Source organism: Diadema antillarum, unplaced genomic scaffold (assembly GCF_040938485.1).
Source record: "Diadema antillarum isolate AM-2024a unplaced genomic scaffold, OU_Dant_1.0 seq00000766_RagTag, whole genome shotgun sequence".
NCBI lineage: Eukaryota > Metazoa > Echinodermata > Echinoidea > Diadematoida > Diadematidae > Diadema > Diadema antillarum.
This window is the reverse complement of record NW_027271656.1, coordinates 511827-536431: the sequence shown is the minus strand read 5'-3', so window position 1 is coordinate 536431 and position 24605 is coordinate 511827. Positions and strand designations below refer to the sequence as shown.

At 38.0% G+C, this 24605-nt stretch overlaps 1 protein-coding gene across 1 annotated transcript; it reads left to right on the top strand.

Annotated features, from left to right (window-relative positions):
* The first annotated feature begins 7638 nt into the window (after positions 1-7638).
* Positions 7639-9456, top strand: LOC139738738 (uncharacterized). The gene is made up of 4 exons (XM_071649377.1): positions 7639-7699; positions 8137-8253; positions 8530-8985; positions 9386-9456. Exons 1-4 carry the CDS (start codon positions 7639-7641, stop codon positions 9454-9456), a joined length of 705 nt encoding a protein of 234 aa, XP_071505478.1.
* The last annotated feature ends 15149 nt before the right edge of the window (positions 9457-24605 follow it).

Below are 24605 nucleotides of genomic sequence, written 5' to 3'. Positions count from 1 at the left end.
CACGAACACATATAATATATACATATATATATATATATATATATATGCGTGTATGCGTGTGTGTGTGTGTGTGTGCGTGTGCGTGTGTGTGTTCATTGAGACATTTTAGTTGCTGCACAGACTGTCTTTTTAACGTCTTTTTGGGAGAGGGGGTATATAGGACACAACAATAACTGAATAATAACATTTTTAAAAACTGTGTATGCAGCAATGTTTGCACACATCGGGGTTTTTTTTCTTGCCCATTTCCCCCATCTTATTAGATTTGTCCAAAGGATGTGAAAATGAACACCTCGTTTTGGCAAGATTAGTCCACACAAAGCAGTGCACTCGACAATGTTTGGCTCGAGCTGTTAAAAACCCTAGCTCAATTCTCGCTAAGAGTGCTGTACATGTATCAAGATTGTAAAAACGTGTGCAGCGCCCCAACGAAATGAATAGAGGGGGTACAACCATCACGGTGCCAGGTAAAAATGGCAGAGGTAAAAATGGCAGAGGTAGAAATGGCAGAGGTAAAAATGGCAGAGGTAAAAATGGCAGAGGTAAAAATGGCAGGGGTAAAAATGGCAGAGGTAAAAATGGCAGGGGTAAAAATGGCAGAGGTAAAAATGGCAGAGGTAAAAATGGCAGAGGTAAAAATGGCAGGGGTAAAATGGCAGAGGTAAAAATGGCAGGGGTAAAAATGGCAGAGGTAAAAATGGCAGGGGTAAAAATGGCAGAGGTAGAAATGGCAGAGGTAAAAATGGCAGTGGTGGCAGGGGTAAAATGGCAGGGGTAAAAATGGCAGAGGTAAAAACGGCAGAGGTAAAAATGGCAGCGGTAAAAATGGCAGAGGTAAATGATTATGTGGTAAAAATGTCAGAGGTAAAGTTTTCAGTGGTCGAAATGTCAGTGGTCAAAATGCTAGAGATAAAAATGCCACTGATGAAAATTTAGTCGTTTAAATGTGAGAGGACGAGGTAAAAGTGACAGAGATTTTTTTTTCCTTCATGTTTCTGACACCTTTCTCGCAATACGCGCTTTTCGTGCCTTCTTCTCCTGAAATAAAGCACGGGGGAGACCGGGGAGAAATGGGACACGGGGAGAAATATGGGACACTCATGTAACTTGAAAAACGCTCGGCCAGTCAACAATCCAATTATATCAGTAAAAAGATGAGCCTCGGTACACCTGAAAATGGACATATTAACCACTATACAGCTCTACAGGTATCTTGTCAGTAAAATATCAAACTCACTTTAGATCTGGTAGGTCCTATACTATATTAATAAGTATCTTTAAAAGCGTGCAAACTTCTGAAAATAAAATTGCTTGATAACAGACATGCAGGTATGAAAAATGATATTATTGGCACGGATCTTTTACTGTTTCCATTTGGTTTCCGTTACCACTAGGAGAAATTTCGAGATTTTTGTTTTTGCGCCATGTGATACTTGAACAATGTAATAAAATATTTTGCAAAAGCTTATTTTTTTTGCACCGTATGATACTTGAACAATGTAATAAGATATTTTGCAAGAGCTTACTTATGTCTGCCGATACATCTGCTGTAGTTTGTTTTTTGCGTTTTGTATTTTTACTTCTACATTATGCTGTGATCAGGCCTTGTGAGATAAATAGGCTCCTACGAAACCTAAATGTGAGAAAATAATATTGAACAGGTGAAAAATTAGCGGTTTGCTTCGACTATGTCTCCTTCACTTCTTATAACCACTAAACAGTTCAAGAAATGAAAAATAATGACAATATACTAGCCTGGACGTGAGCGGAATTCGTTTGTGTAAGAGTGTGTATGTGAGAGTATGTATCTGCGTAACTATATGTTTATACCAAAAGTAGGTTCGTGTGTGTGTGTGTGTTGTGTGTGTGTGTGATAAGTTCATTGGGCGAAACAACGTAGGATTAAACTGTTTAAGGGCTTTGCAGCATTGTTGGAACCCCCTTATAATGATAGGTAATAATAATAATAATAATAATAATGATAATGATAATAATAATAATAATAATGATAATGATAATAATAATAATGATAATATAATAATAATAATAATAATGATAATGATAATAATAATAATGATAATAATAATGATAATATGATAATACTGAATAATAAAATAATTTACCATAGGACTACTAGGCTCTTAGCTGGTTTATCATTTCTCTGCACACAGACAGATTACGCCACTGCACTTGAATCAAACCCAGAATGCTGAGAGTGTTCTAATCTCTTTAAAACATAATTCATTCAATATTCTTCAAACCTGCAATTTGGAATTGAAAATTCGATAAATACAGTTTGCTCTGGCTAGGCTATCATTCGAAACCTCTTCATACGTTTATATCTCACGAAATCGCTCTCATTATACTTCTGACATTGTACTTCTGCCATTTTTACCTCTGCCATTATTACCTCTGCCGTTTTTACCTCTGCCATTTTTACCTCTGCCATTTCTACCTCTGCCATTTTTACCCCTGCCATTTTTACCTCTGCCATTTGTACCCCTGCCATTTTTACCTCTGCCATTTTTACCCCTGCCATTTTTACCTCTGCCATTTTTACCTCTGCCATTTTTACCTCTGCCATTTCTACCTCTGCCATTTTTAACCTCTGCCATTTTTACCTCTGCCATTTTTACCTCTGCCATTTTTACCTCTGCCATTTTTACCTCTGCCATTTTTACCTCTGCCATTTCTACCTCTGCCATTTTTAACCTCTGCCATTTTTACCTCTGCCATTTTTACCTCTGCCATTTTTACCTCTGCCATTTCTACCTCTGCCATTTGTACCCCTGCCATTTTTACCCTGCCATTTTTACCTCTGCCATTAAAAGAAGTAACTGTTATACAAAGACCAGCAGAATATAATCTTATTTGACTGAGGTGCAGAAGGAGATAACTTGAGATATTCATCAGAATAATTGATGTTAGATTTACTGAATTAATGTAGATCGATCGGTTATCGTATACCTCTACGACGCACGGACACAAGTAATTTTCTGATGAACTCAAATCCAGTTTTCTGAACTTCTCAAAATGTAAAATTTGAGCAGAAAGAATTGGGATCGCTTTTCCCACCTTCGCCTATAGAGTATCAACGCGAGAATATTCTGCATTATGAATAAAAACGTTGGGTTCAACTTTTTCTACATAAAAAGGCATGGTTCTACCATCTTACGATCGGGATATTCCCCCAGTACATGTGGATTAATTCCACCCGTAGAAGATGAGCTTGGACCGCAGAGAACAGAAAGCCTAAGCCATCTTTAGAAATAAAAAATGAGCAGAACCGGAACGCTCGTTGTATAAGACGCTTTACCCTTGGTGATTGTGTCTGCCTAGCAACGGATAAACAAAACAGTCTTTGTGTCTTCTCTGGAGGGATCGCCCCCATCATCTGACGAAACTAGAACGTCTTGAACAATGTGACCATGCGTCCTTAGCCGAACATTTTAATTGCAGCCAGTGCAACAGAAGAGACTGTTTGGAGGAACAGAGTCAATGCACATGACAAAGCCGACGCAGACTACTCAGAGCCCGTCCGCCATTATATTTCAGCACGTGCACCAGGTGACGTGTTGGAAAATTACAATCTCTTCCTGTAGCCTATCGTATCTTCATCATTTCACCAGAACTTGTATCCACTCCGAACAGGTTCCATCGATCAAACAACTGAAGTTTATGCCCGGTGCAGACCACTTGGTCATTGAAAACTGAAGCAGCACCCCCAATATCCTCGGCACTTAGGGGTCGCAATTGATATACATACTAATGAACACTTACACGCACACACACACACACATACACACACACAAACAAACAAAGCAAATGAATAACAAATAAATAAAAAAATAGATAATTAAAATAGATGAATAAATATGTTGCTGCATCCCATCCTGATGCATTTACCATCTACTCAGTATTTCAAAGTTTACAAACGCCGGTGGCACGGGTACTTAGTGGTACTATACTCCGCACTCGGCAATGATAATTATAATCTGTTAAGCTCCCGAGATTCTCACTATGCTCCTTGGCTTTTGTTACTCACAATAAGAAGTATGCACTAGGATTAATACGTGAACAGTCTCTTTCTGTCTATGCGCAAAGGAAGGAATTCTAAGCTTGCTTTCTATTTGTAGCAGAACCGGTATAGCAGGAGTGAACTTTCCTACTGCGAGGAAATGATTACTATTGGCCTGTGCATGAAAAAAGAAAAAAAAAATCTATAAGATAATCTCGGGCGGTTGCATTTCGTGATAAACGTTAACTCTTATTCATCGGCAGTCTTGTGTGGATTCATTTAGATTCATGTTTTTAAAGTTAGTCCAATTTCATTACATCTTATTTCCCCCTTTTGTCTCTATTGCAAAGTTGACAAACTTTGAGTTGATAATGCTTCGTTACTGAACATGTTATGTACACTTATTAATACGTACAAGACAAAACAGATGTATTAAGATAATCATATGGAAGATCTACTATTATTCACAAGATGAACTACTTTCTAAAGCTTGTAATTTGTTTATCTTTAATTACTCCTTTTATTTTCAAATTACCCGGTTGGCTGTTAATCTACATTATACATGAACAAATAATTGCCTTAACCAAGTTTAATCTTGTATAATTACTGCAGAACAGAATTTCTTTTCCTAAGAAACGAAGGGACAGGTCAAACGCTATTTTTGACACTTCTGACATTTTATATCAATCTTCCCTATTCCTCATCTAAAAAGGCAATTCTTGATCAGTCAAAAAAATAGTCTGAAAAGAAAAAGTATAATTTTATAAGCACAACAATGAAAATTCGATCAAAATAGGGTGAAAGTTCGGGCGTTTATGAAATTGTAAATTTTCGGGTTTTTTTTGGCAAAATAGTTCTCGAACAGTTGATATGAATGTACAATTGAGAGAGCTGATGACGTCATCTCACAATATCCTATTCATCATATCATGTACAAAAAAAAAGAACAAATTGATGTAAATTCAATTTTTCAACAGTAAAACAATGTTATTCTTGACCTAATGAGTTCAGAATAATGATCAGTCAGATATACAATAGATTAGGATACAAAACTGGGGCATCATTTTGTTGAAACAAAAATTGAAAAGCTGAAAATTCAAGGTTTTTTCTATCTATAAGGCAAGTTTTGAGGGAATGGCATCATCAATTCATTCAATTAAATGTCCATTTTGTCTCTTTAAGAAGTATACTGTAGAAATTAGCTCATTTTCACTATTCATTTTTTTTTTAATTCTATTCCGATAAAATTTTAACAGTTGTGCTGATTTTTTCCTCTCTTATTTATCAGACAAAATCTTAAGTAGCTAATGGATAGTAAAAGGGAGCTGAATACTGCTTATCCAATATAGTGGCGAGTCATTGGAGTAAAACTGAGTTTCAAAAGACTGAGCTTATAGATTGTAAACATTCAAGTAATCTGGAATTCCCCGTTAATCATTGTGAATTGAATGAAATCAAAGCATTAATACACAGTGATATACTTTCTCCATAGTTGGAAATTCTGAGGATATTATGGTTTATAAACGAAAGCCAACCAAACAGTGCTAATACTCAAGCAAAATATTTGCTTCTTTTCTGTTTCTTTACACAAAATTGAAACTTTCGAATATGATTTGTGCCCAGCAATTGCACTTGGACAGCATTAACTGCTGCATTGCAGTTGACTAAATTTATCGGCTAGTAGAAAGACCATGCCTTCCCTTATAGCCCGCCTTTATAGACGGTTCCTAGTGGCTCGCACATTGAGATGGCAACGTGCGTCATTCCGAAGCGAGCATGAACTCCTTCCCCTTTTAAAGATCTGCCATTGTAGAAACATTGCGGCAAGGGGTACAATAATGAATCGGGGGCATAGACGGTCTGCGTTGGTCCGTCCACTGGAAACACTTAAGTCGGTCGGACAAAGGACCAACCCTTTACAAAAGGGATTATCGTAAGGAGCGTTGAGGCGTAGCACGGACGGGTCGATTGTCTATGATTTAGGGGTGATCGATTTGTTGGGGGGAGAAAGTAAAGATTGCTGAAAATATTGATCACCTTATGAATATTTTATATCGCAGAGAAAGATTTGCGGCCAAGGATAAGTGAAATCACTGCCTGCGACGCTATTCCATGGATCTCTGTCCATATCTACCGTAGATGTTTGATAACGAGTCTGAGTTCTGATTCTGGTACTAGAAGAGCAAGATCTTCTTCAATAGGAGGAAGACGATCAGGCTAAGTTCTCGACGCTGGCTTTGGCTTGGATTCGTCCATTGTAATCTCGGACAGTCACGCAAGGGAGTCTTAGTAGGAGTCTTATGCAAATCCACATGCCGCGTGTTATTTGGCGTCCTTCGCTACGACTGTAGTATCCACAGTGATCGCGGCAATATTGCCACGGTTGCCAAGCTATTGCCTAGCAACAGACGGCAATGCCCTAAACATCGTCTTCAGGTGGGACCGACACCCATGATAGCGCGCCACACCGGTCTTTGCCCACATTGTAGAACTCGCGAGCCATTACGAAAGAAGGAAAAGTGTTGAGTTCCCGCACTTCCACATCTAACTACAGGACTAAGTTCACAAGGTGTTTTAAATCTTCCTCTACAAAGCAACAAAGGTAAGCACTGACGTATTTCTAGATAATGTCCTATTATTGTAATTGTTTTAACCTACATGTAGAATATTTTTTGACGAGCCACTGGATTAAACTTTTAGTATTTGTGTGAATACTTCTCCTGTTGGTGGTAACACGTGAACTAGGTAACGTATGCGACCAGAAGTTTTCGGGTAGATAAAGTTATATAACTAACATGGTGAGCACCTGTTTTATGTAGTTTTCCTTTATAGCATATCCATGCAAACCATATATCATGAACTCGCGCAATCTCGATTTGATAACGGACGCTAAGACATTAAATCACGGTTATCCAAGATCACAGGATCACATGTCCTAAGGTGACATACTTAAAAATATAAACATTTATATACATATATATCTAGTTTGTATACAGTCCTCTCTATCCAGTTAACGCACTTGTTAAGTACATTTTAAGTACATTTTAAGTACAATTAATTGTATCTTTTTGAATGTGTGTCGTTTCAAAACCTTTTGTCAAGCTAAGGTAGGCCTATATCTTCCAAATAAACTGTGGTGTGTGTCGAAAAATCACCGAATTCTCATTCTTGTTCACTGTTTTCCGAACTCGATGCAATGTGTAGTGAAATATCAACTCTTGCAAGGGTACAACACGCTTCCATTCTTTTAACATCCGCCATTATATTGCGCTTCCACGTTCAATCATTAGCTTGGGTGATGTGAACGTACATGTATAGTTCCTCGTTACGTAAGATATTCGCTCTACAAAGAAAATCTTGGACCACATTCACAAGAGGAAACAGAAAGCTGATCTAGAAGAATAGTTAGTGATTGATAAAACATCAGCATGTATACTACCATTCTTCATTCGGAACCCCTTCATTCTTGTTACCACCATTCAATGCAGGAGCAATGCCTGCTTGTTGGTTTCTCTGGATGTTAAGTAGAGCAGATAATGGAGTATCACTCAGGGAGACGAATGAGAAAAGCCACGCTCATGCATCATGTTTGATTCATTGTATCTCTTACCTTTCCGCAGATGGCTAGCATGAACGCTCTGCTGTTTGCACTCATCGCCTTGTTCTGCCTCATGACATCAGGTAAGCGAGTCGATTTAAGAATATTGCGAGAGATGAAATACTTATACTCAAAAGACAAGAGAGAGAGAGAAAAAAATAGACCCCGAATAAACCTGTGTTGCATTTGTTCTTCTCGGTTTTTATCAGGACAAGGGTGAAGTTAACTTCATACTTTGCGACGTTTTCTCAGACTTCTCTTTTTTGGGGAAAGGGGGACGGGGGATGGGAGTAATTTGTTTTATTTATTTTCTGTTTTGTTTTGTTTTATTACTTTTACTCTTGAATTAGTATGCAGCTAATTGAATTCGTGTGTATTTGATCAGCCTCTTAGCATTAGGATTTGTTTTGGTTTTTTTCAGCGCGGATTACCATCACTCATGATTTGTTTTTGAAAAATAAAAATAGTCGGCACATGTGTTTGATCATATTCGTTTTCTTTGTCTGTGTCCGCCATTCAGTTTCCTGTGATGAGGGGTCAGGGGACGACGGGAGTGCTGCCACAGAAACGATGTTTGACGTCACAGAAGTGGTGACTGAGCTGGTGACTGACGAAGACGATGATGACTCTCCATCTGGTAAGATTTCCCGCTCAATCATGTGGTCAAGTGTCGGACGTTTAAAGCCTTGTTGCTTCCTTTCAAACATTTATGCTGCTGAATGCATTTTTGAAGAGTCATGTAATGAAATTCTTCAGTCGAGTAAAGATTTGGCCATAAGAGCTTTGTGTTTTTCATTTAAAAAATATATATCTAAGTGGAAATGGTAGTGTCGCATCACAACAGATTTCGTGAGAATCTTGATTGACAAATGACTGACGGTACTCTTGTCCTTATTTCTTTCTGTCTTCGCAGATATCCAAGCGTTTGGCTTGGTCATCAGCAACGACTTCGAAGAGTTTGTTCTTGACATCGACAACATTGTCACATACAGCGTCACTATCAAGAACGCCGGCGGTACGGATATTTCCAGCAGTTCGGACGACCTATACGACCTCAGTCTCGTCCTCAGCGACAGCTCGAACCCGAATTCGAATTCAGCAACAACCACCACTATTGCTCCCCTGCTGACGTCCGCGACAAACCTTGGTAGCGCGATCGCTGCGGGTAGCTCCATCGTCATCGAGAATGTTCACACAATGATCAACATCGCCAGCGACAACTGCACCACGTACGAAGGAGGCTACACGTGTATCGTCATCTCGAAAGCCGATGGGGCTTCGTACGATGACTCGAGCTCGACGAACAACTATTACTGCCTGAGCTTTGGGGCTGTTGCTGACGGCAATGCTGGTACCTTAACGTGTTCGGGTAAGACGCCGTTTCTTCTCATTGTTCTTTTCACAGTATGTGCCTCACTTATTGTACTTGCGTCAAACTTGTTCATTTACGTAACAATCTCATCACTAAGAGTATTTCTGAAAAACGCGATCTTACCTGTCGGCATGAGAGTACCGATTGGCTTGCATCTCACATACAGTACATGCACGACAAATAGATATGCGAAAGTCCTTAGAATACACCCCGAAATAAATGCATATCAAATGTCATAGATGTTTTCATTTGCATAGTCAGTTGTATCTGCAAACAAAAACGAGATTTGCATTTAACGAAATCATCTTTTAATGTAGAAAATTAAACGCATGTTATTAACTTATTGTAACTTAAATTAACTTTATCATTTCTATCTTTCTCATTTTTTTCCCGACAGCATGCGCCGCGAAAGTCAGTGTCATCGTTTTGCTTCTGTCAGCGTTGATGGTTTTCTTCACGTCTACATAAGTTGTCGAAATTCAGACATTCACTCCGAATTCAACATTATAAACTACTTTATGCATCGGTGTTGCCTTATCCCCAAGTTTCCACTTCGTGTTCTGACGCTCTCTTTCGAACATAAGCCATGTACATGATGCATTTCGATGAACTCGAGGGACTGCAACCGTCATGGGGTAAATGCCCATGATCAATTCGTCATTGATTTTTTCCGTCCATCGTTGCTGATTGAGGCAACGAGTATTTTTCAGTGTGACGAATTGACGCGTGCCATCAAAAGGGCGCCCCCACCGTCCTCACATCGTGCTGCAGCGTCCGGCAGCCAGTCAGCATCACTGGAGGTCAGCATGAGGGGTGCTTTTCAGACTGCATGTGTCAGTAGGGATCCACCAGAAGAGTGCTTATTGTGACGTCACTTCCGATCATGACAAGAGCTGCGAGCGAACTCTACCGGCAACACTCTCTGAAAAAGGCGGCGACCAACGAAAGATAACGCCCAGTGGTGAACACTCTATTCGTTTACTACAGCTGAAGAGACGTAGCAGAGTAAATGGTTGACTGGAAAATACGTTGATATTGGGTCGATGTGCTGAGTAAATCGTCTTGCATTCCAAAACCGTCTCTATTAATCGTAAAGCTCTGTACTGTCAAAGTTATTTCATGGTATGCCAAAAAAAAAATCTCTATCTTTCTGTAGATCGCGCAAAATGAAGTTTTTCCTACTGTACATCTGGAAAACTCTTAAAAATGCTACACGAATGGAAGCATGCCAATCATTTCTTGTTCATCTAGGAAGTTTTTTTCCCTAACATTTAAATCAAATTTTACCAAATTATCCGCATTTTAACCCTGCATTTGCTTGTTTTAGAGCGGCCTGCCATGTAACGCACTGAAGTGTGTGACTTTGTACAGTGTAAATACTTTGATCCAAATTGTACATATTTATATAAAATATTCTTTAGATATGTCTGTATTGCAAGGAAAAATACTGAACATGTTTGATACTGCTGCCCTGATTCGCTCGCTCAATTCGAAAAAATTGTAATTATTCCCCCGTTTTCACCGGATGAATTTTTTTTTTTTTTGCAATGCTTATAATTGTCCAAATTCAGCAACAAAGACGTTGTGTGTCTATCTCGTCCCTAAATCAAGAGCATCGTGCGAACAGGAGCAAGCTGTAAAATTATTTTTCTCTTGGAATGACTGCTTGGCGTTCTGGTTAGCATGACTGAAAGATTATGTCATTGATGCAATAATAGCATTCGATGTGTTTGTTTTTATTTTCATGTGAAGTTTGGCTGACTACAAAAGAAATACACTTGATATGAAAACTGATTTTTGTTTACCGGTCATCTAATGTCTGAATTATAGCTAGTCAGAGAGAGAGAGAGAGACATTCACTTCCGCTACGTTTATATCAGATACAGCAATTTAGGCAGAACATGAATGGTATATACAGCCAGAGAGAAAGACACACAATAGACTAATAAGAGTGAGAAAGAGAAAGGGCGGGGCGAGGGGAAGAATACGACAGGGAGTTTCTATAACAATACTGTCATTAACGACTTACATTGTTTTGCATAGCTCAAATGCACGAAGGCACATTCACGCATACACACACCCATGTACAAGTTGTACTTGCACGCGTTGCTTTCTTTGGCACACTGGTGCCCAATGCATGCTTCGATGCACATTTTGGTCACACTACATCAATTAGCGATATTTTGTGTGCAAAGCGACTGAGAAGGGATGTGGAGCAAACGAGAGGAATACGAAAAGACACACAATGTGTATCACTTACTAGTTTCAGATATGTTTGTGTGTGTGTGTGTGTGTGTGTGTGTGTGTGTGTGTGTGTGTGTGCGTGACTGTGTGTGTGTGTGTGTGTGTAATACGTAGACAAACCTTCGAGTAGGGCTACGAAAGATGAATCACTTTACACTATATAAGATTCATATACATATTATGTTATGTTTTGTATATATATATATATATATATATATATATATATATATATATATATACAAAACATATACGTATCCAGCTAATGTTTAGACCATTTTTTTTTTTCAACACAGAGCAATTTTGATTGGGGTGGTATTTAGTATATAACACAATTTGAAAACAAAGTCCAAGTAATGTGGTTTTTTTTTAAAGAAAGTCCACCTAAAGTAGAAATTAGGATTGTATATATATATATATATATACATAATATATCAACTTAGCATTTTCATCCCTGATGAAGGGGGAAACCCCAAAAATTTGGAATTTCTTTTTTCTAAATACCAATTCGAATAAATGCATTTCTATATCCCGTCCGTCCTTCTACACTTCATGTACTATAACTGCCGATACGCTGATGAAATTTATGTAATATATATATATATATATATATATATATATATATATCTATATATATATATATATATATATATATATATGAAATATGCGAAAGATGTTTAATCACCTTACACTGTATATTTAATGATTGGGTGGAAGAAAAGTGGGACGTAGATATACAGATTAAAAGTAAGTACTTTCGTTGAGTTGTTTTTCTTGTGACCGCTCAGCCGGTGGTGGCGCTCTCTAGGCTGAGAGTACAGTGCCGTATATTAAGAGAGTCTGGCCAACTGCTAATTTGGACGCCATGTCGTTACCGCGCGTATTACGCGTCACAGGATTAGCGTGTACGCTCAGACATAACAAAATAACCAAGCCAAATAAGGGGCAGTTAACAATGGGCGTTGCGTATGAGCGCACTTCAGTAACGACATGGCGCCTGTAGATCACGGGACCAGCTTTTGACCAATCACAGGCTTCAAAACACGTAAGCCAAAAACCGAGTTGGCCAGACTCTCTTTATATACGGCACTGTGAGAGTATAATATATATAGCTCCAAGGAAGACACACGTATTCCTTGGTATAAACTCGGCCAAGAGTTAAGACCCAGTCAGTACTCTTTCTGTCCTTGAACATGATGATGACCTGCGTAAGGTTACGGTGCACTGGTCGGCACCTGCCAAACAACAACAACAACGATAACGACGACTACTACAACAACAAAACAGCAACAGCAAAAAACATAAAACACAACAAAACAAACATACAACACAATACGAAACAAAAGACAAACTTATTAAATAATAGAAAAACTACTGAACCGAAAGAAAAAAAAAATCTTGTGCTTCGTCTTCATATTCTAAAACCTCTAGACGCGGAGTTTGCAGTTGACAGTTTCAAGGCACATGCTTTGATGATTATTCCTTTTTCAGAGCATGCTTCAGATAAGAATAAAGACAGTTGGTAGAAATTGAAAAGATATGTTCATAAGCTTTTTTTAATTTTCCGAATGCTGGAATTTTCGCTTCATTGTTTTTATCATTAGCAGTAGTTTCCGAGGCATCATCCTTAACGGAAACTATACATCAACGTGACTGTCTGTATAACAGTCCTGCTTTGGAAGATTTATTGGGAAAGTGTACAAGGTTTTAATTCAAATATGTGACAGTAATAACATAACATTAAGCTTCTTAATGTTGTTAGTATTTTTGGAAAATCTAGAACAAAAAAAAAATAGATAAATAAATGCAGTCTTACATGAAAGACGCAGCAAAAAAGACCTGGCTAGGACGAGACAGAATTAATCTATTTCTGATAATCTACTGACGAAGCAGTCCTCCGGAAAAAGATGTAGGTATGAATGTGACAAAGTCTACGGAGATTCCAGGATATCATAGAAGAGATAGGCTTAAGGTGATAATTGCGGTGACAATTGCGCCAACAACGGCAGACAAACACAGACACCCTTCTCGGAAGCCAAGCATGGAATAGACAGACATTCTCGCCACATGTTCGCGAAGTACTGTCGTCAAAATATTGATACATTTTAAACATTAATGATTTGTGGCACCTTGCCAACCGCCTGAATTTGTGGTACACGCCCTATTTCAAAGGGCACATATATACCAGGAGCGGGACAGACGCGTCTCCACTCCTCCAGCGTCTCACCATCAGTAAGGTTTGAAAACCTCAGACGAGCTAGTTCTACCATTGCGTCTTGGTCTAACGGGAGGTGAGTTTACACAATTACAGTTTTCAAATCGAATTTGTGCATAAAATGCAGCCATAGGCGAAAATCACCACTACAATTATGAAACCTTCAGTAGAAATGTTTCAGATGTTAATGAGAAGCAAACCACTTAACTTACCAAGAACTATTTTGTGTTAGATAAATGACATCTTGCGTTGAATTGCTTTTGTTGCAAGTGATAGACGAATTGCTCTTCGTCACTAATAAACACCAATTATTCAGATTTTCAGTAGTAACCATGCTAAAAATGTCTGCAACTTCATAAAGTCACATTGACAGTATATAAAGAGTTCGGTTTCAAAAGGTATTACATCCATAATTTCAAGTTCTGAGAAAAACGTGATGTTTTAATTATCATATTTAGGAAGCTCAGGCTGGAATGATATTTCCCCCTATTATACTGCTAGATGATACAACACTAATAAAACCACTCTCTAAGAAAATCCAGGTTCATTCATTTATTTTTCATGAATTAAACATTTTTATATTTTCGTGGATATAGTACCTTTTGCAACCGAAAGTGGATGTAGTACCTTTTGAAACCGAAATATCGCATGCCATAGATATATTCAGTGTTATGTTTCGCGGATTTATTTTTTTCAGCAATGGTGTTGATGGGGATGGGATACGAGGTCAAGGGGGCCTAGGTAATTGACAATGCCCTGCCCTATTAAGCATCAAGAATAACAAACCAATGTGCATCGCTAATGCCCCACTTCACCCTTGCTGACTAATATTTTGAATGAATGACTGTCATTGGTCATAAGCATGGGGGGGGGGGGATCCATTATGCGTGAACGGGTATAGATGGGGAGGGGTCACAATATCTCACCAGGTGATTTCTCTCTTCCCTTTTCTCCTTTTGTTTTTCTCTCACGAGCTTTATCTCATGATTTCTTATCTTTTTCCTGTATGTATTACATTTTTGGCCATTTTTCTCTCTGTGAATTCTCCCTTCACGTGTCTCAAAAGTACTGTATTCATTATCTTTTCTTTTTTTTTTTCAATGTAACTTCTCAGGGAAAAGGTGGAAAAGCAGCATCTGAATGTTCTGTATTCTCTCAACACTGTAATTAAATTTATTACATGAATTTCATTCTTGTTTGTTCTTTATCAGGTAAGAGAAATCTGATAATCTAATAGCTGATGAAAATCAAGACCGTCGATGAGTAATATGACCACCTATACTAAACGCACATTTGGTATTACCTATGTGATATTGTATAAGTAAAAGATGTTATTTACAAGAATGAATATAAATCTAGTGTTCAAAGCTGTATGTCACTATGTACTTTCAAGCCCTGGTACTTGACATCATGTACGTATAGAATATCACAGCATACCCACAGGTAAAGCACTGTTGGTAGGGATGTCAGGATTTCATGCCATTGTATACATTTAACAAAGTAACTTTGCTTTCAGACTAGTTGTCAAAAACTTATTAGCTGTGAAGCTATTTATGTAAGAAATAGACCATACCCATGGCAGGCGCAGCCGTGGGGGCTCGGGCCCCCACACTTTTTGTGCACCATACAAAGGAATACATAAGGTGTCATCACACTTTTTTTTCAACCCGGAAGTACGTAAGTGGCACTAAAATAGAAATAGATAGATATCAATAAAGACTTTTTTTTTGCTTGTCAGGTGAAAACACCCGGAAATGGGAGGGGAGAGAATGAGCTTGTTAGCTCATGAAACCCGGAAGTGGGCCCCCACACTTTTGAAAACGCTGCGCCGGCCCTGATACCTACACAGTGTCTGTACTTTATTCTGGGGACAATTTATGGCTCAAACTCAACACCCTAGCAGCAACGTACGGTACCGGTGACTAACAGTAAATGCAGTACATGGGACTACATGAGAGTCGCGTAATTTCTCCAGTTTCTCCGCCGTTTCTCCTTTACTCTTGTCGACTGCTTTTAATTCACGATCCTTCTCCTGGGATGATTTGTTTTGTCAACGAGTTCTTCTTCATTTTCCTACATTGCTTGATCGAAATATGATGAGTTTTTCAAGATATTGGTCAGATTTGCGTGGTGATTTTAACAGAAAGCCAAAAAGCCAAAAGCCAACTTCTATTGTTTACAGATTAAAGTCAGTAGACAATGGTAGAAGGTCAAGCCAATGCTGCTCTCTGATTCGTCAATTTCCCGATGATGTCATTGGAGTGGATGTAGTACCTTTTGCAACCCAACTGAAATGGATGTAGTACCTTTTGCAACCGAACTGATTTTTAAATGTCATTTTTAAACACTTTCTGGTTGGAAATTCAGCTTTTTGTTAGTACAGGTGTAAAGAGGTCCTAAAATTGAATACATCAAGACCAAAAAGTGGATTTTGATGGAAAATGGATGTAGTACCTTTTGCAACTGAGCTCTTCATATTGCTTCTACAAAAGAAAACTTTATTTGTATGCACCAACTCAGGTTATCAAGACCATCCAGTCATCTTCTTTTTTTCAATTCAATAGTTCAATAGTTTATTGATTTCCATATCAAAAAAGACAGAAAAAGAGAACATGATTCAGAGCGGTACAAATTGTCGATTGGTCTTTCATTCGTCTGATAAGGGCAGTTTTTAAAAAAAATACAATATAAAGTATATGCACGAATGATGTTATGCAAAAAGAAACAATGCACTTTGTCATGGCAACAAAAATAGTAAATAGCCATAACGGTGGAAAACACTTTTCCACTAAAAAGCCAAGCTTGTAAGATATGGAACACTGGAACAAAACAACGAAAGCACTAATTTGTTATGCCAATGAAATACATTTATATCAAATTCTTTTAGATATACTATTGTACATTTACTCATTGATATATGATGCTAATGCTATGAACAATACTTACTATGATTTTAGGATACAAACGTATAAACTATATTATAACATAACACATTTATGGCACAGACAATATTTGGCCGGGTATGCCAGGAAGAATTACCAAAAAGGAAGATAATATTTTATACATGCGGCCACACAAAACAATAACGACAACAACAATAATAGCACCAAACACAGAAATAACAGAAATGGAGAAAAATGTACACACACAGCTACTGAACAACGAAGAATAAGGAAAGAGGAGTACAAAGAGCAGGGAAGAATGGAGAAAGACAAAGAAAAGGAAAAGGAAAGGAATGGAAGAGGTCTGTGGACACGCTACAAAAATCTCAAGGACAAGTGAAACAAGACGGATTTTTCATTAAACGGAATTAAGTGATATGTATACACGTAGAATGCAAATATTTGTTGAATTCGTATTTGAATGTAATTAACTTAACATATTCTTTTAAATCAACATCTAAGCTATTTTCTCATTATTTCAGTTAAACAAGGACATACATTCTTATCCCATTAGACAATCTGAACAATTTCATATACATAATCTAGGACGTTGATGGCTCTGAAATCTATCAGACACACCGGAACCGCTGATTTGGAACTCTTCCTTCTGAAATTTGAAATGTAAAGTCCACGTACTCTCTTAAGCAAACTGTAAAACAATGTTGCTCTTTGGATATCAGGGATTTCATTATGTCCTTGTAAGTGTACTGTACATGAAATTCCTTCCTGGAAATATATCGCCGTACTTAATCTATTACGTATATCATTCTGCCGACCATGATCTGTAACTGTTCACCTTTACCTCGGGGAGAAAATAAATTTTATCATGCCTTGTTGATCAGTGATCCAGGTGACTTAATTTTGTGTAAACGTTTAATGAAAGCAGACAGACCTTTCCTTTCCTTCCTCCTTTTTATCCTATCTCCATGCAAGTCACCCCTCCCTCCTGGTTCGGTGTAAAAATGGCAGAGGTAAAAATGGCGGAGGTAAAAATGGCAGGGGTAAAAATGGCAGGGGTACAAATGGCAGAGGTAGAAATGGCAGAGGTAAAAATGGCAGAGGTAAAAATGGCAGGGGTACAAATGGCAGAGGTAGAAATGGCAGAGGTACAAATGGCAGAGGTAAAAACGGCAGAGGCAATAATGGCAGAGGTAAAAATGGCAGAAGTACAATGTCAGAAGTATAATGAGAGTGATTTCGTGAGATATAAACGTATGAAGAGGTTTCGAATGATAGCCTAGCCAGAGCAAACTGTATTTATCGAATTTTCAATTCCAAATTGCAGGTTTGAAGAATATTGAATGAATTATGTTTTAAAGAGATTAGAACACTCTCAGCATTCTGGGTTTGATTCAAGTGCAGTGGCGTAATCTGTCTGTGTGCAGAGAAATAATAAACCAGCTAAGAGCCTAGTAGTCCTATGGTAAATTATTTTATTATTCAGTATTATCATTATTATCATTATTATTATCATTATTATTATTATCATTATTATTATTATTATTATTACTACTACTACTACTACCTATCATTATAAGGGGGTTCCAACAATGCTGTAAAGCCCTTAAACAGTTTAATCCTACGTTGTTTCGCCCAATGAAGTTATCACACACACACACACACACACACACACACACACGCACGAACCCACTTTTGGTATAAACATATACGCAGATATACATACTCTCACATACACACTCTTACACAAACGAATTCCGCTCACGTCCAGGCTAGTATATTGTCATTATTTTTCATTTCTTGAACTGTTTAGTGTAAAGAAGTGAAGGAGACATAGTCGAAGCAAACCGCTAATTTTTAACCTGTTCAATATTATTTTCTCACATTTAGGTTTCGTAGGAGCCTATTTATCTCGCAAGGCCTGATCACGGCATAATGTAGAAGTAAAAATACAAAACGCAAAAAACAAACTACAGCAGATGTATCGGCAGACATAAGTAAGCTCTTGCAAAATATCTTATTACATTGTTCAAGTATCATACGGTGCAAAAAAATAAGCTTTTGCAAAATATTTTATTACATTGTTCAAGTATCACATGGCGCAAAAACAAAAATCTCGAAATTTCTCCTAGTGGTAACGGAAACCAAATGGAAACAGTAAAAGATCCGTGCCAATAATATCATTTTTCATACCTGCATGTCTGTTATCAAGCAATTTTATTTTCAGAAGTTTGCACGCTTTTAAAGATACTTATTAATATAGTATAGGACCTACCAGATCTAAAGTGAGTTTGATATTTTACTGACAAGATACCTGTAGAGCTGTATAGTGGTTAATATGTCCATTTTCAGGTGTACCGAGGCTCATCTTTTTACTGATATAATTGGATTGTTGACTGGCCGAGCGTTTTTCAAGTTACATGAGTGTCCCATATTTCTCCCCGTGTCCCATTTCTCCCCGGTCTCCCCCGTGCTTTATTTCAGGAGAAGAAGGCACGAAAAGCGCGTATTGCGAGAAAGGTGTCAGAAACATGAAGGAAAAAAATCTCTGTCACTTTTACCTCGTCATCTCACATTTAAACGACTAAATTTTCATCAGTGGCATTTTTATCTCTAGCATTTTGACCGCTGACATTTCGACCACTGACAACTTTACCTCTGACATTTTTACCACATAATTATTTACCTCTGCCATTTTTACCGCTGCCATTTTTACATCTGCCGTTTTTACCTCTGCCATTTTTACCCCTGCCATTTTTACCTCTGCCATTTTTACCCCTGCCATTTTTACCCCTGCCATTTTTACCACTGCCATTTTTACCTCTGCCATTTCTACCTCTGCCATTTTTACCCCTGCCATTTTTACCTCTGCCATTTTTACCCCTGCCATTCTTACCTCTGCCATTTCACCCCTGCCATTTTTACCTCTGCCATTTTTACCTCTGCCATTTTTACCCCTGCCATTTTTACCTCTGCCATTTTTACCCCTGCCATTTTTACTTCTGCCATTTTTACCCCTGCCATTTTTACCTCTGCCATTTTTGCCTCTGCCATTTTTACCTCTGCCATTTTTACCCCTGCCATTTTTACCTCTGCCATTTTTACCCCTGCCATTTTTACTTCTGCCATTTTTACCCCTGCCATTTTTACCTCTGCCATTTTTACCTCTGCCATTTTTACCTCTGCCATTTCTACCTCTGCCATTTTTACCTCTGCCATTTTTACCTGGCACCTCCCTCCTATCAGGGAGGTGCTGGAGAAGGAGAGACAACTACTGCTCTCCTTTGAAGTCATGCGCGGCACCGCCGAGAAGTTATGCGTTCAACTACAGGTGAAAAACAGGTGCTTTGACAAAAGAGAGCATCAACAATCGGGACGGGCTCTCACATCTAGAAAATACTTGCCCCAACTGCAGTTCACTCTCTCTTTCAATGTGATGGCAACAATTAATTTGCGTACCTTGAATTGGAGCAGCGAATCAAAATGCAATGTAAAACTTGCAATTTTAACAGCAAATAGTTTAAAAGCATGCTGGAGCACGCTTTAGTGGAGTACTTTATTTGAAAGATCAAAATATACCAGATTAAGAGATAAAAAACAAACATACGGAAATGTGCGCAATACAGAAAAATATCAGGTTTCTAAGAGGGCCTAATTTTCATTTCATTTCGATATGCGCATTACGAAGAAACTAGAAATAGGCCCTTCATGTTTATAAGATTGAATTCTTTCCCAAACTATACTAAATCAATTCCAGTATGTCATTTAAAATTTTACGGTGAAATGAAGCTTGTAATTCAACGAAAGGTGAAATGCGCTCTTCGTCTCCGAACTTCGTCTTGCAACTAGAACGGTGCCGAGCATGACTTCAAAGCGTAGTGGAATGCTAGATATCCCATTGGGCCGAATGCATAAACGCTAGCAATTGCTTGTGCTAGCCTTTTACTCGAATCCGTATGCATAAAAACAAGCAATTGCTTGCGAGCAGAAAAGCTTTTGCTACCAAGCACAAGCAATTGCTTGCTGCCCTCAAGCATTTGCTTAGAGACCAAGCATTTGCTTAAAAACGTATGCATAAAACATACCTTTTGCTAGTTCTTGCTAGCAATTGCTTACGATTTTCCAAGCTCTGTAAAATGAGCTTGAGCTTTTGCTTAACCGGAACGTTCCTTTTTTTAGTCATTTTCATATTCATGATAGAAAGACCACACTTGTGAAGGAGTGGTATAAATCTACAAGAAATTACTCCCGAGTAGTGTAAGACACTTTTTCATTTCAGCAACGGGAATGTCCAGTGATTAGCACGCAAAATGTGATGAATATCAGGTAGGATGTCTGACTTCGGTAGAGAGCAAGGAGACCTCTTTCCGCGTGCGATCTGGCAGATCCGGGCTACTACTTGAAGCTGCAGTGATGAGAATACAGCCAGTAATACGTATGTGTGTATAGATGTGTGTGAATGTGTCTGTGTGTGCATTACATAGCTCTTCTGCTATGTCAGGAAATGTTTCCACACACACATGCCCTTTTAAATACGTGCTGTCACACTCGCCTTTGTTCTTGTGTTCGCACAGGCGTGAAGTCCCTTTTGTTGAAAACGCAAGCAATGCTTGTGCGGGACAAGCAAAAGGTGTTAGCATAAGCAAAAGGTTATGCATATGGATTTAAGCAATTGCTTGAGCTAGACCTTTTGCTAGACGAGCTTGTGCTTTTGCTTGAAGCAATTGCTTACAAGCAATTGCTTGTTTTATGCATTCGGCCCATTATGTAACGCCTTGAACCCAAACATGTGTTTGCATGAATTACGAAGAGTTGTCACTCCATCTCTGTAGCACCTCCCTGCTCCTGTTTATTTTGACATATTTATTACGTATACGAGGGGCGCATGCAAAGCTACGCTTAAAGGAGACCTCCGGATGATTTTCAGATTTTTGTATTTGAATGATTAGATTAGTTATAGTGAGTACAGAGTCTCAGATTTTATGATGACTGGGATGATGAATAAGAATATTTTCAAAATTTAGAACAAATTGCAATGAACAAGGATGATGACATGGCAGAGTCACCATAAGTATGCATGAGTTGGGGCTCAAAGAAGCAGAACAAAAGAAGAAGGCATGCATAGATTGTACACAGAGGAAGCGGTATTGTAAAAGAATTACACTGCTACATTTCTGAAATATGTGAAACTCCTATGTCATCATCCTTGTTCAGTGTAATTTGTTTAAGTTTTTTCAAAGTGTTGTTTCTCTGATCAAAAACCACAATAAATTCCACAAATCTTTACATGGAGTTCTCGATTTAGGTACTACACGATGTGAAATTATGAAAATTGTCTCGAATGTCCCTTTAAGCTGCAGCACTTCTGCATTATTCATTGTATCGCTGACACGTTTTGCTGTACATTGTAAAGGCAATTAAGAAAAACGAATATGTTAACAACTTATGTTTATGTATATCTATGCATGGCACCAACAAAACATGTACATGCTTGTTTATGTACAATGATAATGCAGAAAAGTCATACATAAACACACTGGTCTAACCCGAGTATGGTGTTTTAAAGCAGGAACTAATCAGCTGTACAGAGATCGAAAGTGACCGTAGATATCGGGCTTATCGTTCATTGGCTTTTAAAAGAAGTCGAGACCCCGTAGATATAAATGTCGAATCGACTGCGATTTTCTGATGTAAACTTGCAAAACTAATCGAGCTCGCGCAAACAGGTATTGCACATTTCACATCCAATATCGAAGCATTGAATTTCATTTGTATTCTATACACTTGAAAAACACGTGTGATATATCGACCAACTGGGTTGAGAGAGGTTTTTTTTTTGTTTGTTTTTTTTGTGTGTGTGTGACAATTTCTATTGATACTCCAACGACTACCAAGCTGACTTCCTAACTCGAGTTTGACTTGACCGAGAATTGAAACATGCGTAATGTTGATAATCTCTAATGTCAAATATGATAATCAGGGACGAAAATCGAGAGACGAGGAGATGCATTTGATGTTCGCTATTATTTTCTCCATTATATGCAGACAGCAGAAACAACGCTGCCATGGCGACAAAGGCCTGTATTTGCTTGTTGGCTGCGGTATTTATTCTTGGTAAGTGTGTCAAACCATTTCCTCATTATCACACATCAAAGGGTAAAATCGGAAATGGACCAGTTTTGTTGTTGTTGTTGTTGTTGTTGTTGTTGTTGTTGTTACTAAAACGACACTGACCTTAAAGGGAGATGGGGATCTTGCGAAATTCCACTTATGAAATAGTACAGAGCATACCATTCTAAGAGGAATTCAAAGTTTATTGGATGAAAATTGGTTTTAGAATAGTGGAGATATGAAAAAAAAATAAGAAAGACAATGCAATCATAATAAAAGGTGAGTCCCACCTTTCATTAGGGCCGCTCTGTTTTAGATATCTCAGCCATTTCAAAACCAATTTTCATTAAATAAACGGTGGAATTACATCTTGTGTATAACACAAGAGCTTCCTCGTTTCCTCGCTGAAAAATGTTAGAAATGTGAAAACAAGTTAGCTCGTAGCAAAAACTATACGATCCCTTAAAAGCATTTAGAGGGCTTGAAACCACCTTTTTTCACTATGTTCCCTTAAAAATACTGAATCTGATAATTAAGGATATTGAGAAAGATTGTATAATACTTCCATCTGACAACGAGGAGGTTTTCCCATAGATGGCAGCATTGCAAGAATAGTTGGGTTCACTGAATCATCATGGATTTTACATATCGATCATAATCATTGACTGTGGAGGTGGACCAATAGTACACTTGTAGTGGCGTGCCTCTAAAGAATGTTAAACACAATATTACGCCACGTCTAATTCACCTTATTAGGGAAACCTTTTAAGAGGCAGGATGAGCCTTGTGTCGTCAACATTGCACAGCAACTAAAAAAGCTTTGGAATGTTACAATTCACGTTCATGTCAGTTTCCACCGAATATGAGCATTCGTTGCTACTGCGTACCCTGATCACACATTGAAATCAAATCATCATAATTATTTTCATTGCATGGAGTATAGGCAGAAAACAATCTGATTTAGTCCACAATTCAGTAACCACCACAATCCCTACATAGGTGAAGAAGTCACAATTACCTATAATTGCAAGGTTATATTACAACACAAAAATGATATGATGCGAGGGATACATGCAGTTTCATTTATTCTAGCCCCCCCCCCCCAAAAAAAAAAAAGATAAGAGTAAAAATGCGAGAAAAAAATTCAAAGATAGAGGACGTGTGGAAAATATGGTTGCTTTATCACCATTGATTCGCGGAAACATGTGAAAGTTTAGAATTCTACAGCGTTCTTAATCTCTTGTCTGCTTTTGATGAAATTTCTCTAGGTCGATTTGTTCGAATTTGCTCTATTCACTGAAGACAACACTGACATAATGTTGAAATGGCATTCTAAGCTGGTATGAATGTACTATTACTGTTAAGGTGCAATGTAAAACATTTAAGAGGCCCAGAATCTAGCAATATCAGTATACCCAAGAAGGAAGGAACATTATAGTGAAAAATAAAATATGTGTGTGTGTGTGTGTGTGTGTGTGTGTGTGTGTGTGTGTGTGTGTGCGTGCGGAGTTGTGATAATGCAATTGAATCAACATTATTATCGTTATAAGATTTTTTACTCTTTAAAGGACAAGTTCACCTTCATGTACATGTGGATTGAGTGAATGCAACAATATTAGTAGAACACATCAGTGAAAGTTTGAGGAAAATCCGACAATCCGTTCAAAAGTTATGAATTTTTTAAGTATCTGCGCAATTACTGCTGGATGAGAAGACTACTGCAGTGTGTGATGTCACATGCGTACAACGATATAATGAAAATTAAAAGAGAATTTCACATTTTACTTTTTGAATAAAGTGCACATTTCTTGGACTTGTTACTGACGTATGTTAAGGATGATATTATTCCCCTTGCCTTCTGAAAGAGAGAAGTCGAGTGTTCTTTTGTTATACGAAAAAAGTGAAAATAAGGTGAATTTTCTTTATACTTTCTTTATACCGTTGTACTCATGTGACATCACAAGCTACAGTAGTCTTCTCATCCAGCCATGACTGAGCAGAAACTTGAAAAATTCATAACTTTTGAACGGATTGTCCGATTTTCCTCAAACTCTCCCTGATGTGTTCTACTAATATTGCTGCATTCACTCAACCCACATGTCTATGAAGGTGAACTTGTCCTTTAAAAGGTGAAAATGGTACCAATGGAG